Below are 20,683 nucleotides of genomic sequence, written 5' to 3'. Positions count from 1 at the left end.
TGCTTACTATGTGCCAAGCACTGTACTCAGCACTGGAGTAGATCAATCAATCAGTTGTGCTTACGATGTGCAGAACACTGTACTAAGCACTTGGGAGAGTACTTAGCAGACACACTCTCTGCCCGTAACAACTTTACAGTCTTGAGGGAGATAGTCATTAATATGAATTATTTATGACATATAATTTAAAGATATGTACATAGGTGCTGTGGGAATGAAAATAATAATTCTGACATTGATTAAGAATTTATTCCCCATCCCTCATGAAGCTCAACAGTCTTAGAGGGAGAAAAAAATAGCGATTGCTCCCCCATTTTAAAGATGAGGAAACTGAGGCACGGTTTACACAGTAAGCAAATGGTGGCCTTAGGTCTCACACCTTTACTAGGCCATTACTGAAGAGGCCAGGTTGCCATGAAGCCAGTGGTTTGGAGTTTTGTTTTATGAGGTAAGCTGTGAGGAGCATTGGCAGATTGTTGTTGTTTTTTGAGAAAGGGAGTGTCCTACTCCTATCAGCAATCGATAGTGTTCAATCATTCATTCAACAGTATTTTTGAGCGCTTACTATGTGCAGAGCACTGTACTAAGCGTTTGGAATATACAGTTCAGCAACAGATAGAGAAGCAGCGTGGCTCAGTGGAAAGAGCACGGGCTTTGGAGTCACAGGTCATGGGTTCAAAACCCGGCTCGGCCATTTGTCAGCTGTGTGACTTTGGGCAAGTCACTTAACTTCTGGGTGCCTCAGTTACCTCATCTGTAAAATGGGGATTAAGACTGTGAGCCTCTCTTGGGACAACCTGATTCCCTTGTGTCTACCCCAGCGCTTAGAACAGTGCTCGGCACATAGTAAGCGCTTAACAAACACCAACATTATTATTATTATTAGATAGAAACAATCCCTGTCCAAAAATGGGCTCAGTGTGGGAGCTGTGATTGGGGAGACAGCAAAGCAAAACAGAACAAAACAAAACAAGCAGTCTGGTGTAGATATCATCAAGGTAAATAGAATCATAGATCAATACACATCATTAATAAAATTAAGACTGTGAGCCCACGTGGGACAACCTGATGAGCTTGTAACCACACCCCCCCGCCCAGTGTTTAGAACAGTGCTTGGCTTATAGTAAGTGCTTAACAAATGCGATCATTATTATTATTATTGTTTCCACTCTGCTAGGTAGGTAAAAGAAGCAGCGTGGCTCAGTGGAAAGAGCTCGGGCTTAGGAATCAGAGGTCATGGGTTCTAATCCCCGCTCTGCCACCTGTCAGATGGGTGACTTTGGGCAAGTCACTTCACTTCCTCAATGCCTCAGTGACCGCATCTGTAAAATGGGGATTAAAAGTATGAGCCCCACGTGGGACAACCTGATTACTGTTTCTACCCCAGTGCTTAGAACAGTGCTCGGCATATAGTAAGCGCTTGAGAAATGCCAACATTATTATTGATAATAAAAAGTGGTAGGTTTGTCAATTCTCCACAGAGGTGCTTAACAAATGCCAACATTATTACTACTATTAGTATTCCCCTGCCCTCCCCCACCCTCTGCTCTTCCCCCTTCCCCTCCCCTCAGCACTGTGCTCATTTGTATATATTATTTATTACCCTATTTAGTTAATGAAGTGTACATCCCCTTGATTCTATTTATCTTGATGATGTTGTCTTGTTTTTGTTTTGTTTTGTCTTGCTTTGCTGTCTTCCCCTTTTTGTCAATTCTCCACAGAAGTGCTTAACAAATGCCACCGTTATTACTATGAGTATTAAAAAGTGGTAGGTTTGTCAGTTCTCCTCAGAAGCGCTTAACAAATGCCACCATTATTACTAGTAGTAATAAAAAGTGGTAGGCTTGTCAATTCTCCACAGAAGCGCTTAACAAATGCCAACATTATTACTACTATTACTATTCCCCTGCCCTCCCCCGACCCTCTGCTCTTCCCCCTTCCCCTCCCCTCAGCACTGTCCTCATTTGTATATATTATTTATTATCCTATTTAGTTAATGAAGTGTACATCTCCTTGATTCTATTTATCTTGATGATGTTGTCTTGTTTTTGTTTTGTTTTGTCTTGCTTTGCTGTCTGTCTCCCCCTTTTTGTCAATTCTCCACAGAAGTGCTTAACAAACGCCACCATTATTACTATTAGTAATAAAAAGTGGTAGGTTTGTCAATTCTCCTCAGAAGTGCTTAACAAACACCACCATTATTACTATTAGTAATAAAAAGTGGTAGGTTTGTCAATTCTCCACAGAAGCGCTTAACAAACGCCACCATTCCTATTAGTAATCAGTAGTGGTAGGTTTGTCAATGCCCCACAGAAGCGCTTAACAAATGCCACTATTTATTATTATTATTAAAAAATAGTAGGCTTGTCAATTCTCCACAGAAGCGCTTAACAATTGCCACCATTATTACTATTAGTGTTAAAAAGTGGTAGGTTTGTCAATTCTCCACAGAAGCGCTTATCAAGTGCCACCATTATTACTATTAGTAATAAAAAGTGGTAAGTTTGTCAATTCTCCACAGAAGCGCTTAACAAATGCTGCTATTATTATTATTATTAAAAGGTGGTAGGTTTGTCCATTCTCCACAGAAGCGCTTAACAAGGGCCACCATTATTACTGTTAGTGTTAAAAAGTGGTAGGCTTGTCCATTCTCCACAGAAGCGCTTAACCAATGCCACCATTATTACTATTAGTGTTAAAAGTGGTAGGCTTGTCCATTCTCCCCAGAAGCGCTTAACCAATGCCACCATTATTATTATTAAAAGGTGGTAGGTTTGTCACTTCTCCCCAGAAGCGCTTACCAAACGCCACCATTACTCTTAGTAATCGATAGTGGTAGGTTTGTCCATTCTCCCCAGAAGCGCTTAACACGCGCCACCATTATGACTGGGAAAAAAGGGGCAGGTTTGTCAATTCTCCCCAGAAGGCGGAGTGGGGCCGGCGGTCGGGGGGGGGGGGGAAGATGGAGCCGAGCGCGGCGCGGCCTTTGATGGCAGCTTTGTTATTGTTTGGGTTTGAAGGCGGAGGCCCCGCCTCATCCTCCGGCCTCGGCCCCTCCCCCTCGGTTTTGGCGCCTTTTCCTTCCCGCCACGTCGAGGCGGCGCGAGGCCCATTCTGACGGAGGCGGCGGCGGGGGAGTCCGCGCGGCGTCGCCGGCCGCCGATTGGCTGGCCGCCACGTGACGGCGCGCGCCGGCCGGCGGGGGGAGGGGCGTCGCCCCCCCGCCCCGGCGCGCGCGCCCCCCGCGGCTCCCCGGCGCCGCCGGCCCCGCCCCCCGCCCCCCCGGGCTCCGACCGAAGCCCCGCCCCCTCGCTGGAGCCCCGCCCCCTGTCCTCCAGGCGGCGGGGCCGGCGCGGCCGCGGCGCCACTGGGCCGGTGGAGGCGGAGGGGCGCGGGTCGCGGGGCTCGCAGCTCCGCCTGGCCGCCTGCCCGCCGCGCCGCCGTCCCCGCCGCTGTCACCACCACCAGCCCCACCACCAGCCCCAGGACCGGCCGTCCAGGCCCGGCGCCCCCCCCGGTTCCGCGGCGGAGGTGCGGCCCGGCCCGGCCCGGCCCGGCCCGGCAGGTCGGGACGATGCTGCTGTCGAAGATCAACTCCCTGGCGCACCTGTGTTCCGGCACCGGCGGGGAGCTGCACCCCGCCAAGATGCCCCCCGGTGAGCCCGGGGGCCGGGGGTGGGGGGCGGGAGCCGGGCCCATCCCACCCCCTTCCCCTTCTTCCACCCCCTTCCCCTTCTTCCACCCCCTTCCCCTTCTTCCACCCCCTTCCCCTTCTTCCACCCCCTCCGGTCCTCACGGGTCTTGGGTGTCCGAGCCGCCCTTGACCTTCTCCGTGCCCACCCTGCAGGGAAGGAGAAGGAACCTCTGGAGAAGCTCTACCAGGTGGGCCCGCTGCTCGGCAGCGGCGGCTTCGGCTCCGTCTACTCCGGCACCCGGTTGACGGACGGTGCTCCGGTAAGTGGCCCCCTCCCCGCCGCCGATGCGGCTCCTCCGGGGGGCAACGGGGCCGCATCCCCCGGGGAGAAGAGGGGGGCTCCTCCGGGGCGGGGTCGGTGCCGCGACCCCCGTTGGGCCCCGGAGCCTGACCCGCTTCTGCTCGGTTTGCAGGTTGCCATCAAGCATGTGGGCCGGTCCCGGATCTCCGACTGGGGCGAACTGGTAAGTCGAGGGTGGAGGCCTGGGGGTCGCGGAGAGATGCCCCCCGCCCCCCCCCCCGCCCCTCCCCTCTATTGCCCCTTCCCTTTGCCACCCCGTTCACGGCCACCCCCGCTTCCTCTTGCCCGCAGCCCAACGGGAGCCGAGTGCCCATGGAAATCATCCTCCTGAAGAAGGTGGGCTCGGGCTTCCAGGGCGTGATCCGGCTGCTGGACTGGTTCGAGCGATCGGACAGTTTCATCCTCATCCTGGAGCGCCCGGACCCCGTGCAGGATCTCTTCGACTTCATCACCGAGCGGGGGGCCCTGCCCGAGGAGTTGGCGCGGAGCTTTTTCTGCCAAGTGCTGGAGGCCGTGCGGCACTGCCATAGCTGCGGGGTCCTCCACCGGGACATCAAGGATGAGAATATCCTCATCGACCTCCAGAGCGGGGAGCTCAAGCTGATTGACTTTGGTTCCGGGGCCCTGCTCAAGGACACTGTGTACACTGACTTTGATGGTGAGTCCAAAGGTTAGGGCCGGCCTCTCCGCCCCCCGGGGCCGGGCATTCGCCCTGCCCTTTGCCCCGACCGGTGGCGGGTGGGCGGCGTGGGGGCGGGGGGTGTTTGGGGGTTAGGAGAGTTGTTGGTGTGTTGTTTTTGTGTTTTCGTGCGAGGGAGGGGCCCCCGGGAGGAAGATAGCAGAGGAGCCTCCGAGCTCCCCTCTGCACACATTTAAGCCGTCAATAAACACCACCGATCGATGGATCGATTGAGCAAGGGTCTCTCCCCTCTGGGCCTCCGAGGTCGGTTGAGGATGGCGATTTTCGAACCTAAGCCAACCGAGAGGCTTTCCGGTAGGAGTCGAAGACCCCCGCCCCCGGCCTAGTTGAGCCGGGCCGCCCTCCTTTCCACGCAAGAGGAATGGGCTCGGTTTCAACGCGTCTGCCGCAACGCCGGTTTTTATTTTGCCCGGCCGGGGGAGAGGTCGGGGGCAGATCTTGTTTTGGAGGGGGGGAGAGCAGAGGAAAATGGTGCTGACGGTGCTCGGCAGAGAGGAGGGGAGGGTCAGGAGGAGAAACCGTCGTCCCTAGCCTTTCACTAAATTATTCATTTCGCTGGAAAGTTGTTTTTCGTCACGGAATGAATGTTGTGAAATGGGATCTGCAGGAGGAGCCCTCCTTAACGGCTAGCGAGGTCTCTCCTGAACATTGCTTTCGCACAGACCAGGGCGGGGTTTGCAACCGGTCTTGCTGCAGAGGGAGGAATGATTTGCTTCTGATCAAAGAAAGCTTGGGGGCCGAGGGGGGCAAGGTTTGGCGGGGGGAGGTGGTTTTTCCCACACGGGCAAGCCGGAAACTCCTCCAACCCCTGCCCTGCCTTCTGATCCGCCTCTTGGCTTTCCGTCTGGCCTTTCTTTGGGGGAGGATTGGGGAAGGGCCACATTTATTTTTCCTATCTAATTTCAACGGTTAATGAGTGGGGCCGGAGGCCTCCCCTGTCAACCTCCACCGCGCCCCGCTGGCAGGGATTTCCGAGGGCCTGCTGCCCCCTGGCGAGCGAAAAGGGATTTTTTTACAACCCAAAGTTTGTAAACAAGAGTCACATGGCCTGAAAGCCGCCCAGCAGCTCTGACCTCAGCCTCTCCTCTTCCTGCCCCAGGGGGAGAGCGGATACTTCGGGACAACAAAGGCGGGGGGTGTGGGTGTCTGTCTGTCTGTCTGTCTCGGTGGCGGGGTGGAGGGCGGGGGGATTGCCTCTGCAGAGGCCCAAGCGGGTGTCTGATGTAACGATCCCCTGCCCCCTTGTGCCAACTGGGATGGTGCCCAAGGCGAGAACCGCTCCCCGGCCGGTTGTGCAACCTTCTGTCTCGTGTAAGAATAGACCTGGCTTTTTCGCTGGCTCGATTTCCCGGACCCGCAGCCGTCGGACTACGCGCGTCCCCCGGCCGAGGGCTGGCAGACTTCGGGGTGTGCTGTGGCCACCTTCGTTGTGATCGGGGGAGAGGTTTTGGGGGCGCAGAGGTCGATGCCCTGGAGATATTCCATCTCCTCAAAGCGCTCGCTGGGATTTTTATAAGTCTCGTGAGCTCTTCATCCTCCCCCTAACCTTGAACATCCCAGGGCCCGCGGTCCATGAGCCCAGGGCCGAGATCCGGCGTCTCGGGGCTCCTTAATTCGGTCCGATGTTTCCAGCGCCGTCCGCCTATACTCGACTGTGGCGATAGCCCGCTCTCCTTCTCGATCTCCGCAGGGACCCGGGTGTACAGCCCCCCCGAGTGGATCCGGTACCACCGGTACCATGGCCGGTCGGCTGCCGTCTGGTCGCTGGGCGTCTTGCTGTACGACATGGTCTGCGGCGACATTCCCTTTGAGCGAGATGAAGAAATCGTCCGGGCCCAGGTGTGCTTCCGGCAGAGGATCTCTCCGGGTAAGGGCTGCTTCTCGGGGTACCTGGGCAACCTCCCTTCCTTCCTGAGGGTGGGGTTTAGGCTATGGTGGAGGATTGTCCTCCGTCCCATAACATGCGCCTATTTATTTATTTACTTGTGTTTATTGAGTGCTTTCTGTGTGCAAAGCACTGTACTCCCTTTAATAAGAGTAATAATGATAGTATTTGTAAAGTGCTTACTAGGAGGCAAGCACTGTTCTAAGCATTGGAGTGGATACCAGGTAATCAGGTTGTCCTATGTGGGGCTCGCAGTCTTAATCCCCATTTTACAGATGAGATAACTGAGGCACACTGAAGTGACTTGCTCAAGGCCACACAGCAGACAAATGGCTTAGCCGGGATTAGAACCCACATCCTCAAACTCGAGCCCGTGCTCTTGCCACTAGATTTCCTTTGCTGCAGATACCTCGGGCCAGATTTCAACTGGTTTTAGGGTGTTGGAGCCGCAGAGGTCTTTCAAAAAGCCATCCCAATCTTCTTGAGGAGGTTTTAGACCTGCCTAGAATGGGCCTTTCTCTGCCGTGAGCTCTGATTTCCGATGAAATACTGTCGGAGTCAATCTTGTAAGGCTCCTTTCCTCCCCCTCTCCCCCCCAACCCCCGCCCCATGAAGGAATCGGGGTGCTCTCTTCCAACTTGGTTAGTGAGACCAAACCTTCTGGAAGGAGCGGAATGTCAGGGAGTGCCTCAAATCGGAGCCCCACCCAGCTGTGAGCCCCCACCGGGCCCACCACAACTGTGGCCTGGCTTGGAGTGAAAGGTCAGAGCTGCATTGGGTTCCTCCAGGCCCAGCTCCGAAGCTAATCCTATCCCTCCTTTGCCTTGTGCAGAGTGTCAGGATCTCATAAAGTGGTGTTTGTCACTGAGACCATCAGACCGGCCCTCCTTCGAAGACATCCTGAGCCATTCGTGGATGCGAGACGCCCTCCTGCCCCAAGAAACAGCTGAGATTCACCTGCACAGCCTGGTTCCCATGTCCAGCAAATAGCAGCTCCCTTTCTCCATCCTCCCTCCCTCAGCCCCCATCCCGTCTAAATGGCTGCACTGAGGGGAGGGGGTTATCTCCCCGGACCCTGCCTGCCAAGCCTCTCCCACTCCCCGCCCCACCCCCCCAAAAACCCCCCAATAAAAACCAACACTTCCCAAGCAGGGAAGGTTCCGCCATTCCAAGCCCAGGCTCTGTGGAGGGAATCCATCAGGACCCTGGACCTCAACCCTGTGAACCTTCTTCCTGGGGGTGGCCAGCGTTGCCTGACGCCCTCACCTCCTCCACTTCCTCATCCCTCCTCCCCCACCGCCCCCCTCAACCCCCATTGTCCCTGACCTGCTGAATCCTGAAGCACCGACTTCCAGGGGACCAGAGCCATGATGTGAACACTGATCGCCCTGGAGCCGAGCGCTACGGAAAGGGGTTAGGGAGGGCGGAGGGAACCGCGAGTCGTGGAAACTGACTTCAATAGCTGTGTATTTATTCACTCACTTCTTTCAACTCTTGAGTGCCTTCTGGGGTGACTCAGGCCGGGCTGGGAGAAAAACTTGAACTCTCGTCTCTGCTGCTTTCTCCCTGGGTCGCCTGGGTTCGTTTTGTTTGGTTTTTCATTCTCCGAAAGGAAGGCGTCGTGGAAAAGGCCGAGGGGCCAGGCTGCGGACCACCTGCCCGTATTTGCCTCCTTAAGTAAAACCGTAGCGTGAACTTGTGCTTCCTCTTTGGTTGTTGCTTACTGTTTCAAAGCCAAGACCTCCTCACAAATGCACAAAACAATGCAACTCAAAACTGTAAATTTGTGTACAGCGGCAAAGTAGTGTACAAAGGGTAGTCATCAAATGTTCTGGTTTTTTTTTTTTTTTTTTTTGGATTTGCTTTAAGTTATTACTTTTTTTTTTTTAAAGCATCCTAACCTGGAGGTTAGTGTTTGTATTTATTTATTTATTTGGGTTTCTGGCCTGCTCCATGCTTCCACAGCTGTGGCCCTGGTTTTTCTTCCTCTCCCCATCACCCACAACCTCAGGACTCCATGCAGGGCTGCACGTGCTCCGTGTTGTTTGTGTGTCTCGGCTCGTACCTGCCCGCACCTGTCCAACTCCTCTGACCGGAGAGGGCTGTCGCTTAACCGTCGAAGGGTTTTGGGCGCATTTCAGGTTCCCCCAATGTTCAGCTGCATGGGAGCGGCGCGCAGCCCACTGCTTTTCTCGACTGTAATACTTACTGTACAGGGGAATTCAGAAGATCCTATTTTTTTTATACATGCTGTTTTAAATAAAAACCTTTTTGTTTTAAGTTGGGACTCATGAGTTTCCTTTCAGAAGATCTTCTAAATAACACGGCCCAGATCCGACCCCAGACACGCAAGGCCCGAAGCCAAGCCCAGCCTGAAAATCATTGGGATTTCATTGGTGATTGCGGTATTAAGCGCTTACTCTGGGCCAGACACTGTACACTCCGAGGAGGGGGATAGAAGCAAATCGGGTTGTCCCATGGGGGCCTCACAGTTTTAATTACCTCAGATGAGGTAATTGAGGCCCAGAGAAGTGAAGCGACTTGCCCCAGATCACACAGCAGACAAGTGGCAGTGCTCAGGATTAGAACCCATGACCTTCTGAGTCCCAGGCCCGTGCTCTGTCCATGAACGGACGTAGTCAGAGTGCTCTTTCTGGGCCCCAGCAGCCGGCTGCAGGTGGGCTGATCCTTGAACCCCCAATTCCCTCTTGGAGCACGGACCTTGGGGGGAAATCAGTGTCCAGCCAGAAAGGTTTGAGTTCAACTTTCCCACAGTTTCGAAGCATTCAGTGGGGGATTTCAGAGGGCATAGGTTGAAAACACTGTACTTTCTACCACACTGTGTACCTGACCTGAACGTTCTTACGGGTGGAAGGACTGGGTTCATAATTGAAGCCGGAGGGAAGTACGGCCTGGTAGATAGAAGGGTAGTGGACAGGGAGTTCTCTTTGAAAATCTGTAACCAAAACAGTAAGACCATGGCCAAGTCACTTCATTTCTCTGCCTCAGTTCCCTCATCTATAAATGGAGATTAAGAGTGTGAACCCCATAAGGGACAGGGTCTTGTGCCTACCCCAGTGCTTAGAACAATACCTGACGCATAATAATTGTGATATTTGTTAAGTGCTTACTGTGTGCTAGGCACTGTACTAAGCGCTGGGATGGATACAAGCAAATAGGACACGATCCCTGTCCCATGTGGGGCTCACGGTTTCAATCCCCATGAGGCACAGAGAAGTGAAGTGACTTGTCCGAGGCCAAGTGGCCGACCTGGGATTAGAACCCATGACCTTCTGACCCTTAGGCCTGTACTTTATCCTCTACGCCACACTGCTTGTATCTACCTCAGGGCTTAGTGCCTGACACCTACCTAGAAAGCTCTTAAGCGGGTTGAGGGACCCAGTTGGATGTGGCAGTCGCTCTCCCTGTAACGGCGAACATTCAGTGTCTGCAGGGAGGATGCTTCATTTTCTTTCTTGGACGAAGCCCAGAGAGCCTCCTCGACTGCAGACGTCTCGCTTGTAACCACCTTATCCTCCAGTAGGGAGGGTGGAAAGGGTCAGGTCAGGTGAGGTGACGGACCGCCTCCGGATAGTTTGCTCTCCCTCCCTGCCCCACTCTGTTTCACACTTGTAAACACCTGTTGGTCTTTAGTCCTGTTGCCAAAAGAAAGCCTTCTTGATCCCTCCTGGGGCTTCCCCTACTCTCTTCATCTAGACGGACTACATCTTCCATTGCCTCCAAGAGAGGCTCAGGTAATCCCAGCATTTTTTTTTAATGGCATTTGTCAGTGCTTACTATGGTCCAGGCACTGTACTAAGCGCTGGGGTAGATAAAGGTGAATCATGCCCTCCGTGGGGCTCACAGTCTTAATCCCCATTTTACAGCTGAGGTAACTGTGGCACAGAGAAGCGATAAGGGCGCTTCGCCACGTGTGTGTAACGCATTAGTGTATTCCTCCCAAGCGGGAAGAGTTCGTGGGTGGGAGCTGGGTGTTTCACCACGTGCCAGTAACGTAAGTGAATTCCTCTTGAGGGGAAAGCATTCGTGGGTGGGAGCTGAGTCCTCCCATCACATGTCTGCTGTGTGACCTTGGACAAGTCACTTCGCTTCTCTGCTTCAGTTACCTCAGAAGCAGCGTGGCTTAGTGGAAAAAGCCTAGGTTTGGGAGTCAGAGGTCATGGTTTCTAATCCCGACTCTGCCATTTGTCAGCTGGGTGACTTTGGGCAAATCACTTAACTTATCTGTGCCTCAGTTCCCTCACCTGTAAATTGGGGATTAAGACTGTGAGCCCATGTGGGACAACCCGATTACCTTGTATCTACTCCAGCGCTTAGAACAGTGCTTGGCACATAGTAAGCGCTTAACAAATACCATCATTATTATAATTATCTGTAAAATGGGGATAAGAGTGTGAGTTCCGTGTGGGACAAGGGACTGTTTCCAACCTGATTTTCTTGTATCATCCCCAGTGCTTGGCACATAGTAAGCACTTAACAAGTACCATAATTATTACTGTGACTTTCCCAAGATCACGCAGCAGACAAGTGGCAGAGCTGGGCTTAGAAGCCAGGTCCTACTGACTTCCAGGCCTGTGCATTATCTACTAGGCCACGCTGCTTCTCATTAGACCGTGCTGCTTCTCAACATGTAGTTGTGAAGCACTTACTATGGGCCGAGCACTGTTCTGGGTGCTGGAGCAGATACAAAGTTATCGGTTGGCTCCCACATGGGGCTCACAGTCTAGGTAGGAGGGAGTAGCATTTAATCCCCATTTTTACAGATGAGAAAACTGAGGCACAGAGAAGCGAAGTGACTTACTAGGGGCCACACAGCAGAAGTGATTAGAACCCAGCTCCTTCGACTCCCAGCCCAGGCTCTTTCCAATAAGCTACCTTGATTCCCAAGATCCAGCCCAACAGGCTGGAGCGGGAGCCAACATCTTCCTTGGAGTTTCAGGCTCAGAAGGGAGAGAGGGATTTGAATTGGGAACGGGTCAGCCTTGACCCTGATAGTGCTTCTTGGGTAGAGAATATATCCGTTAGTGTCCTCTCCCAAGTGCTTATAAGGTACAGTGGTCTGCACACAGTAAGCGCTCAGTAAATACAATTGACTGACTGACTTCCTTTGCCTGCCGCTTGTCTGCTGCGTGACCTTGGGCAAGTCACTTCAGTCCTGTGTGCCTCAGGTCGGCAATCTGTAAAATGGGGATGAAGACTGAGAGTCCTGTGTGGGACAGGGACTGTGTCCAACTTGATTATCTCCATCTACCGCGAGGCTCAGAACAGTGCCTGACACAGAGTAAGCGCTTAACAAATACCTTCATCATTATTGTTATTACTACGGCATCGCTGACCTTGGTTCCTCTGAGCCGTGGGGGTCTCTGGGCTCTCCGGCCCTCCTACGGGAGACGATGGAGGGGATTAGGCCGGGCTCACTAGGCCGGGCTCGCCGGGTTATCCGGAGCCCTGTCGTCTAGGTCTTTTCCCGGCAGCCGTCCTACTTCCGGAGAGGGGGGTACTGTTGCAGAGTCAAAGGGGGGAAAAAAGGGGCAGCTTCCGGGACCCAGCTGTGGTAATCCCCCTCCCGGAAGGGCCAAGGACAGTGGGGAGGAGGACAGGAAGGGAGGTGGAGTCTTTCCTCGGCCCCCCAGGGTCCTTCCCCAACCCTAGGAGGCCTGAGAGGGAACTGCCCCCCGGCTCTGGGTCCATGGGTGGGGGGAGGGGGCCGGGGTGGGGAGACCTATTTCTTGTAAACACTACTCAACTGCTCCTCCAGTTCTTGGAAACCCCACCACAGAGTGCAGAGGGAGACCAGAGTGTTGAGGCAGATAGGACCTAGGCCCCTCAGCTCACTTCCTGCTCTGGCCTTGCGCCTTTAACCCCAGTTGCAGGCAGCAAATGCTGCAACAAACCCTCCGCTGCTTGACCTGCTGGAGGCCCCTCCAGCAGACTGGACTGGGGGAGGGTCCTGGCTCGGTATCGGACTGAACGAGCCCCCTTGGGGGGAACCCCAGCTCCCACGGAAAGAGGAAGCAACCTCAGCTCCGCCTTTAATAATAATAATAATAATAATGATGATAATGTTCATTCATTCTTTCATCCAATCATATTTATTGAGTGCTTGCTGAGTGCAGAGCACTGTACTAAGCACTTGGAGGGAAAAAAAGTGATGGCATTTGTTAAGTGCTTATTATGTACAAAGCAAGTACGATGTAACAATAAAGAGACACATTCCCTGCAATTTTGGGACTTGCTAAGCACTTCCTCTGTGCCAAGCACTGTACTAAGCGCTGGGGTAGGTACAAGATAATCAGATTGGGCACAGTTCCAGTCCTATTTATTTTTACTGAAGTCTGTTGCCTCCTCTAGACTGTAATCCCGACTCCGCAGCTTGCCAGCTGTGTGACTTTGGGCAAGTCACTTAACTTCTCTGTGTCTCAGTTACCTCATCTGTAAAATGGGGATTAAAACTGTGAGCCCCATGTGGGACAACCTGATCATCTTGTATCCCCCAGCGCTTAGAACAGTGCTTTGCACATAGAAAGCACTTAACAAATACCACCATTTAAGCTCCTTGTGGGCAGCAAATGTGCCTATCAATTCTGTTGTATTGGACTCTCCCAAGTGCTTAGTATAGAGCTCTGCAGAATATGGGCTCAATAAATACTACTACTACTACTAATAATAACTGTAGTATTTGTTAAGTGCTTACTATATGACTGGCACATGCACTAGGCAACGGGATAGATACGAGCAAATTGGGTTGGACACAGTTCCCTGTCCCATGTGGGACTTACTGCCTCAATCCCCATTTTACAGATGAGGTAACTGAGGTACAGAGAAGCGAAGTGACAGGCCCAAGGTCACGCAACAGACAAGTGGCAGAGTCAGGATTAGGACCTTCTGATTCCCAGGCCCATGCTCTATCCACTACACCATGCTGCTTCATATTCTGATTGATCGATTGTCCCACATGGGATTCCCACTTTAAATAGGAGGGTGAACAGAGAGAGCAGTGACAGAACCAGAATTAGAAACCAGATCCTCTGACTCCTGGGCCCACGCTCTTTCCACCAGTCCATTCTACTACCTCCAACCCCAAGCAGAAACATGGACAGTATTGGCCCTCTCCAGTCCTCAAGCTTTTTTTCAATTTCTCCTGCCTCCCTCGTCCTGCTATTCCATGGCGGCAGCTTCTTGAGGTCAGGGATCACACGCCTACCGTCTCTTGCATTGCACGTTCCCAAGCGCTTAGTACAGTGTTCTGCATTCAATAACTACCATTGATTGATTGAGAAACAAAGCAGCTTTGCCTAGTGGATAGATTACGGGTCTAAGAGTCAGAAGGAACCTGGGTTCTAATCCCAGCTATGCCACTTATCTGCTGTGCGACCTCGGGCCTCAGTTCTGTGCCTCAGTTACCTCATCTGAGAAATGGGGATTGAGACTATGAGCTCCACTGGGGACATGAACTGTGTCCAATCTGATTTTCTTATATCTGCCCCAGCGCTTAGTACAGTGCCTGGCACAGAGTAAACACTTAACAAATACCAGAAAGAGAGAAAGAGAGGGAGCGAGAGAGAAGTCATCTATCTCGCTGCCAACTTCTCACCCACGTTCTGCCTCTGGCCTGGAACGCTCTCCCTCCTCATATCCGACAGACAATTACTCTCCCCGCTTTCAAAGCCTTATTGAAGGCACATCTCCTCCGAAAGGCCTTCCCTGATTTAAGCCCTCCTTTCCTTTTCTCCCACTCCCTTTTTCTTCTCCCTGACTTGCTCCCATTATTCATTCCTGCTCCCAGCCCCACAGTACTTATGTACATATCTGTCATTTATTTATTTATATTAATATCTGTCTTCCCCTCTAGTTCTCAAGCTTGTTGTGGGCAGGCAATGTGTCAGTTATGTTATATTGTACTCACCCAAACACTTAGTACAGTGCTCTGCACACAATAAGCACTCAATAAATATAACTGACTAACTGAAGCCCTCTATTTGGAAGGGCCCAGTCTTGCATTCAGTTATTCATTCAGTCGTATTTATTGAGCGCTTTCCATGCGCAAAGCAGTCGGGCAGGAAGAAGGAATTAGGAACTTGGCTCTTCTGTTCCAGTTCCTCTTTCATTCATTCATTCAGTTGTATTTATCTAGCGTTTCTTGTGTGCAGACACTGTACTAAGAGCTTGGGAGAATATAATACAACAATAAACAGACAAATTCCCTGCCCACAAGGAGCTTACAGTCTAGAGATGGGGAGACAGACATCAATACAAATAAATACATTGAAGATAAGTGCTTTGGGGCTGGAAGGCAGGAGAACAAAGGGAGCAAGTCAGGGTGATGCAGAAGGGAATGGAAGAAGAGGAAAGGATGGGGTTTGACTGGGAAGACCTCTTGGAGGAGATGTGCCCTCAATTACCTCCTCTTCAACCAACATTCATTCATTCAATCATATTTATTGAGCTCTTACTGTGTGCAGAGCACTGTATTAAGTGCTTGGAAAGTACAGTTCAGCAACAGATAGAGACAATCCCTGCTCACAACAGGTTCACAGTTTAGATCAAGCATTTTCATTCATTCAATAGTATTTATTGAGCACTTACTATGTGCAGAGCACTGTACTAAGCACTTGGAATGGACAACTCGGCAACAGATAGAGACAATCCCTGCCCAATGACGGGCTCACAGTCTAATCTCCTTCCCCCTCCCCGCCTTCTCCGGGGGATCTGATCACCAGAGTCCCCTGAAGACCCTGGTCGTGGGGCATCTGTGTGAATTATATTTTCGGGCAACATGCCCAAGTCTTGGGCCGCTCGGACACTGGGTCATGAGACCCTGGGCTAGGCCCAAGGCATAAAGCCATGATCAGGATCAGCTGGGCCCCAGCTGAACAATAATAATAGTAATAATATTTGCGGTATTTGTTTAGTGCTCACTACGTGCCAGGCAATGTACTAAGCGCTGGGGTGGATACAAGCAAATCAGGTTGGACACAGTCCTGTCCCTCGTGGTGCTCACCAGTCTCAATCCCTATTTTACACATGAGGTAACTGAGGTGCAGAGAAGTAAAACGACTGCCTGAGATCACACAGCAGACAAGTGGCAGAGCCAGGATTAGAACCAATGACCTTCTGACTCCCAGGCCCATGCTCTATCCATTTCACAGAATACCAAATCAACTCAAGCCAAATTGTCAATGAGACTAGCATTCAAGTCAAACCCAGCCGCCAGATGAATTGTTGACTAATCTAGGTCGGCACATCAAAGGACTTTATTTTCGGAAGCTGAGAAACAGATCGGAAAGGAATGCGGCCCACCTACGCCAATCTCAGTGCTCCCCTCCCACACCTTTCCGTTTTAACCCTGTTTTGAGTCTAGAACCCCTTTCCTTTGCCTTTCCTATCCCCTTCCTCAGGTGCTCGGTTAGGCGAACACTGGAATTCTGCTCCGGCCCCTTCCACTGGGCAGCCTTGGGCAAGTCCCTTCCCCTGACAGCCTCGGTTTCCGTACTTCTGTCCAATCCTGCCACTCGGGACCAGTGGTTCCCCCACCCGCCCCTCCAGCCCAAGCAGAGGCCTCCCTTGACTAAGCCCCCCGTCCTCTTCCCCCTCTCCCTTCTGCATGGCTCTGACTTGCTCCCTTCATTCATCGCCCCCTCCCAGCCCCACAGCACTTATGTACGTATCCGTAATTTGTTTATTTATATTAATATCTGTTTCTCCATCTAGACTGTAAGATCATTGTGAGCAAGGAATAGGTCTGTTTATTGTTATAGCGTACTCTCCCAAGTGCTTAGTACGGTGCTAGTAAGATTTCAATAAATACGGTTAAATGAATGAATGAATGACTGTAAACTCATCACGGGCAGGTAATGTGTCTGTTCAATAAATTTGATTGAAAAAATGAAGGAAGGAAGGAAGAGGAGTGAAAGTTGTAAACTCGTGTGGGCAGGGAACATGTCTACCAACTCAGTTTCATCATACTCTCGCAAGTGCTTAGGACGGTGCTCTGCACACAGTAAGCACTCGGTAAATGCCACTCATGGATTGATTGAAGGCTGGAAGGGTGTGGAGTTGGAAAAATCACTGGTGGGGAATGAGTAAGCTCATCTTCTAGATTGTGAACTCCATGTGGGCAGGGAATGTCACTGTTTATTGTTATACTTTCCCAAGCTCTGAGTACAGTGCTCAGTGCACAGTAAGTGCTTATTAAAGATGATTGAATGAATGAATTAATATATTGTAATATTGTACTCTCCCAGGCACAGTGCCAGGACAGTGCTCTCCTCACAGTAAGCATTCAACAAATACGAATGAATGAACGAAAGTGTGAGGACTAAGGGAGGAGAGGAGGGAGGAGTGACGGAAGAAGGGGAGAGCCAAGGGAAGCAGCGTGGCTTAGTGAAAAGAGACTGGGCTTGGGAGTCAGAGGACGTGGATCTAATCCCAGCTGCACCACTGGTCTGCTATGTGACCTTGGGCAAGTCACTTAACTTTCCTGTGCCTCAGTTACCGCATCTATAAAATGGGGATTAAAAGTGTAAGCCCCTAGTGGGACAACTTGATTACCCTGTATCTACCCCAGCGCATAGAACAGTGCTTGGCACATAGTAAGCACTTAACAAATACCATAAAAAAAAGTGAAGAAGCGGCAGAGGAGGGGGGAGAAATCCGAGAGGGAAGGAATAGAACTAGGACTGTTTCCTCCTGAGGAAGCTAGGAGTCTAATAATGAGTGGCAGGCACAAACATTGGGCAGGAAAGCAGAGGGAGGAAAACAGATAGAAGGGCTGGCAGTGGAGATATTAATGCATGAAGAAGAGAGAAGAAATGAGGAACAGCAACTTGAACATTGAAAGCTTCTTGAGATGGTGACAGGGTCTTTGACTTCTTTGGCATAGGTTCCCTAGATACCTAGCTCAGTGCTCTGCACATAGAGGAACAGCATGGCATAGTGGATAGAGTGGACGGGCCTGGGAGACAGAAGGCCATGGGTTCTAATCCCGCCTCAGCCACTCGTCTGTTGTGTGGCCTTGGACAAGTCACTTTACTTCTCTGGGCCTCAGTTACTTCATCTGTAATATGGAGATTGAGACCGTGAGCCATGTGTGATAGGGACTGTGTCCAACCTGACTTACCTGTGTCTACCCCAGTGCTTAGTACAGTGCCTGGCACATAGGAAGGACTTAACAAATACTGAAATTATTATTATTAGTAAGGGGCTTTTTCACTTAGCAGAAGCTCAGTTTAGGATTCTTTATAATAATAATAATGTTGGTATTTGTTCAGCACTTACTATGTGCAGAGCACTGTTCTAAGCACTGGGGGAGATACAGGGTCATCAGGTTGTCCCACGTGAGGCTCACAGTTAATCCCTATTTTCCAGATGAGGGAACTGAGGCACAGAGAAGTGAAGTGACTTGCCCACAGTCACACAGCTGACAAGTGGCAGAGCTGGGATTCAAACCCATGATCTCTGACTCCCAAGCCCGGGCTCTTTCCACTGAGCCACGCTGCTTCACACAAAGCACTCAATACAGAAGCAGTGTGGCTTAGTGGACAAAACAGGGGCCTGCTTGTCAGAAGGACCTGGGTTCTAATCCCAGCTCTGCCACTTGTCTGCTCTGTGACCTTGGGCAAGTCATTTCACTTCCTCTGTGCCTCAGTTCCATCATCTGTAAAATGGGGATTAAGACTGTGAGCCTTGTGCGGGACAGGGGCTGTGTCCAACCCGATTCTCTTGTATCTACTTCAGCCCTCAGTATAGTGCCTGACACATAGTAAGCACTTAATGGATACCACAGTTATTATTATTACAGAGCTCTGAACATAGTAGGCCCTCAATATAGTGCTGTGCAAACTGTAGGAGTTCAGTACAGTGCCCTGAACATGGCAGGTACTCTTATTCAGCTCTGAACATAACAGATGCTCAGATGATCTCCACACAGTAGGAGTTCAATCAATTTAGATGGAATGTCCTGTCAAAAACAGCAGACTTCAGGTCTTGAGATTGTTTCGTGTGTGCAGAGAATGCATCTACCACTTTGCTATATTGTACTCTCCCAGACACTTAGTACACTGCTCTGCACACGATAAGTGCTCAATAAATATGATAGATTGATGGATTGCATACAGAAATTGATTTTAGCATTAGGGATTTTGCCCAATACTGATGATGATGAAAATGAGAAGCATCATGGCTTAGTGGAAAGCATCATGGCTTAGTGATTCCTGGGCCTGGGAATCAGAGGATCTCGGTCAGTCAGCCAATTGTATTTATTGAGTGTTTACTGTGTGCAGAGCACTGTACTAAGTGTTTAGGAGAGTATAACAATATAACAGACACTTCCCTGCCCACAACAAGCTTACAGTCTAGAGAGAGAGAGAGATATTAATATCAATTAATAAAATTACAGATCTGTACAAAAGTGCTGTGGAGCTGGGAGGGCACATGAATAAAGGGAGCAGTGCATAAGGGAGTGGAAGAAAAGGAAAAGAGAGACAAGTCGGAGAAGGCCCCTTGGAGGAGATGGGCCTTCAATAAGGCTTTGAAGTGCCAGCGCTTAGAACAGTGCTCGGCACATAGTAAGCGCTTAACAAATACCAACATTATTAAGTGGGGCAGAGTAATTGTCTGTCAGATATGAAGAGGGAGGGCATTCTAGGACAGAGGCAGGACGTGGGCGAGAGGTCGGCAGCAAGGTAGACGAGATCGAGGTACAGTGAGAAGGTTGGCATTAGAAGAGTGAAGTGGGTGGGCTGGATTGTAGTAGGAGAGTAGGGAGGTGAGATAGGAGGGGGCAAGGTGATTGAGTGCTTTGAAGTCAGTCTTAAGGACTTTCTGTGTGATGTGGAGATGGATGGGCAATCACTGGAGGTTCTTGAAAAGTGGGGAAACACGGCCTGTACTTTTCTGTAGGAAAATGATCCAGGCAGCAGAGTGAAGTATGTACTGGAGTAGGGAGAGACAGGAGGCAGGTGGGTCAGCAAGAAGACCAATGCAGTATAATCAAGGCGGGATGGGATAAATGCTTGGACTAATGTGGTAGCAATTTGGAGAGGAGGAAAGGACAGATTTTAGGGATGTGAAGGTCGAACCGACCTAATTTAGTTATGGATTGAATATGTGGGTTGAATGAGAGAGAGGACTCCAGGATAATGCCAAGGTTACGGGCTTGTGAGACAGGAAGGATGGTGGTGCCGCCTAAAGTGACGGGAAAGTCAGGGGAAGGACAGGGTTTGTGTGGGAATATAAGGAGTTCTGTTTGAATGTTAAGTTTGAATTCTAATCCCAGCTCTGCCACTTGTTCGCTGTGTGACCTTGGGCAAGTCTCTTCACTTCTCCGGGTCTGACTTCCTTCAATACCTGTTCTCTCTCCTGCTTAGACTGTGAGCCTCATGTGGGACCTGATTATTTTGTATCGACCCCAGGGCTTAGTACAGTGGTTGACATAGGAGTAATCGGTTATTATTATTATTATTATCATTTAACCAACAAGGATGCCTGGGTTCTTCTGAAGTCCCTCTGACCCTGCCTGGGCCTCTAGCGGGGCTCTCCAATGCGATTTCCAGAGCTGATCTGGTTCTGACTCCAGACCCAAGAGGTTCAGGAAGAATAACTGAGGCATTACATTCACAGGAGGGGATAGGGACCATATTGAATTCCCACCTGTGTAATCTTTCCCAGCGCTTAGCAAAGTGATCTGCTCACACTAAGTGCTTCATAAATACTTCTTTACTACTAAAAAAAATAACAGGCAATGGGTCTGTTATAATGTATTTTCCCCAGCGCTTAGTACAGTGTTCTGCACATGGTAAGCACTCAATAAATACAACTGCCTGACTGGCTGGCCTTGGTGTATTGCGGGTGGTGTGTAAGGTCCCAGAGGAAGGAAAGAAAGCAAAGAGGCTCATGTCAGGGTAGACCCCCTGAGGAGCCCCAGAAGAGGAGCGGGAGCAGAGAATGTGACCTAGTGGGAAGTTGAGCAAGTGCCTGGGAGTCAGAAGTATCTGGGTTCTAATCCTGGCTCTGCCACTTGCTTGCTGTGTGACCTTGGGCAAGTCACTTCATTTCTCTGGGCCTCAGTTACCTCATTTGTAA

At 50.9% G+C, this 20,683-nt stretch overlaps 1 protein-coding gene across 1 annotated transcript; it reads left to right on the top strand.

Annotated features, from left to right (window-relative positions):
• The first annotated feature begins 3,369 nt into the window (after positions 1-3,369).
• PIM1 (Pim-1 proto-oncogene, serine/threonine kinase) lies at positions 3,370-8,860 on the top strand. Its single transcript, XM_029069847.2, has 6 exons — positions 3,370-3,656; positions 3,848-3,954; positions 4,108-4,158; positions 4,287-4,653; positions 6,386-6,562; positions 7,413-8,860. Exons 1-6 carry the CDS (start codon positions 3,575-3,577, stop codon positions 7,568-7,570), a joined length of 942 nt encoding a protein of 313 aa, XP_028925680.1. The 5' UTR covers positions 3,370-3,574; the 3' UTR covers positions 7,571-8,860.
• The last annotated feature ends 11,823 nt before the right edge of the window (positions 8,861-20,683 follow it).

This window comes from Ornithorhynchus anatinus, chromosome 7 (assembly GCF_004115215.2).
Source record: "Ornithorhynchus anatinus isolate Pmale09 chromosome 7, mOrnAna1.pri.v4, whole genome shotgun sequence".
Lineage (NCBI taxonomy): Eukaryota > Metazoa > Chordata > Mammalia > Monotremata > Ornithorhynchidae > Ornithorhynchus > Ornithorhynchus anatinus.
The sequence above is the reverse complement of the archived record's forward strand: the minus strand, read 5'-3'. Positions and strand labels throughout refer to the sequence as shown.

Coding starts and splice junctions, on each gene's coding strand:
- PIM1 (XM_029069847.2), top strand. CDS start 3,575: ATGCTGCTGTCGAAGATCAACTCCCTGGCGCACCTGTGTTCCGGCACC. Junction 4,159..4,286: donor TCTCCGACTGGGGCGAACTG/GTAAGTCGAGGG, acceptor TCTTGCCCGCAG/CCCAACGGGAGCCGAGTGCC. Junction 4,654..6,385: donor TGTGTACACTGACTTTGATG/GTGAGTCCAAAG, acceptor CGATCTCCGCAG/GGACCCGGGTGTACAGCCCC.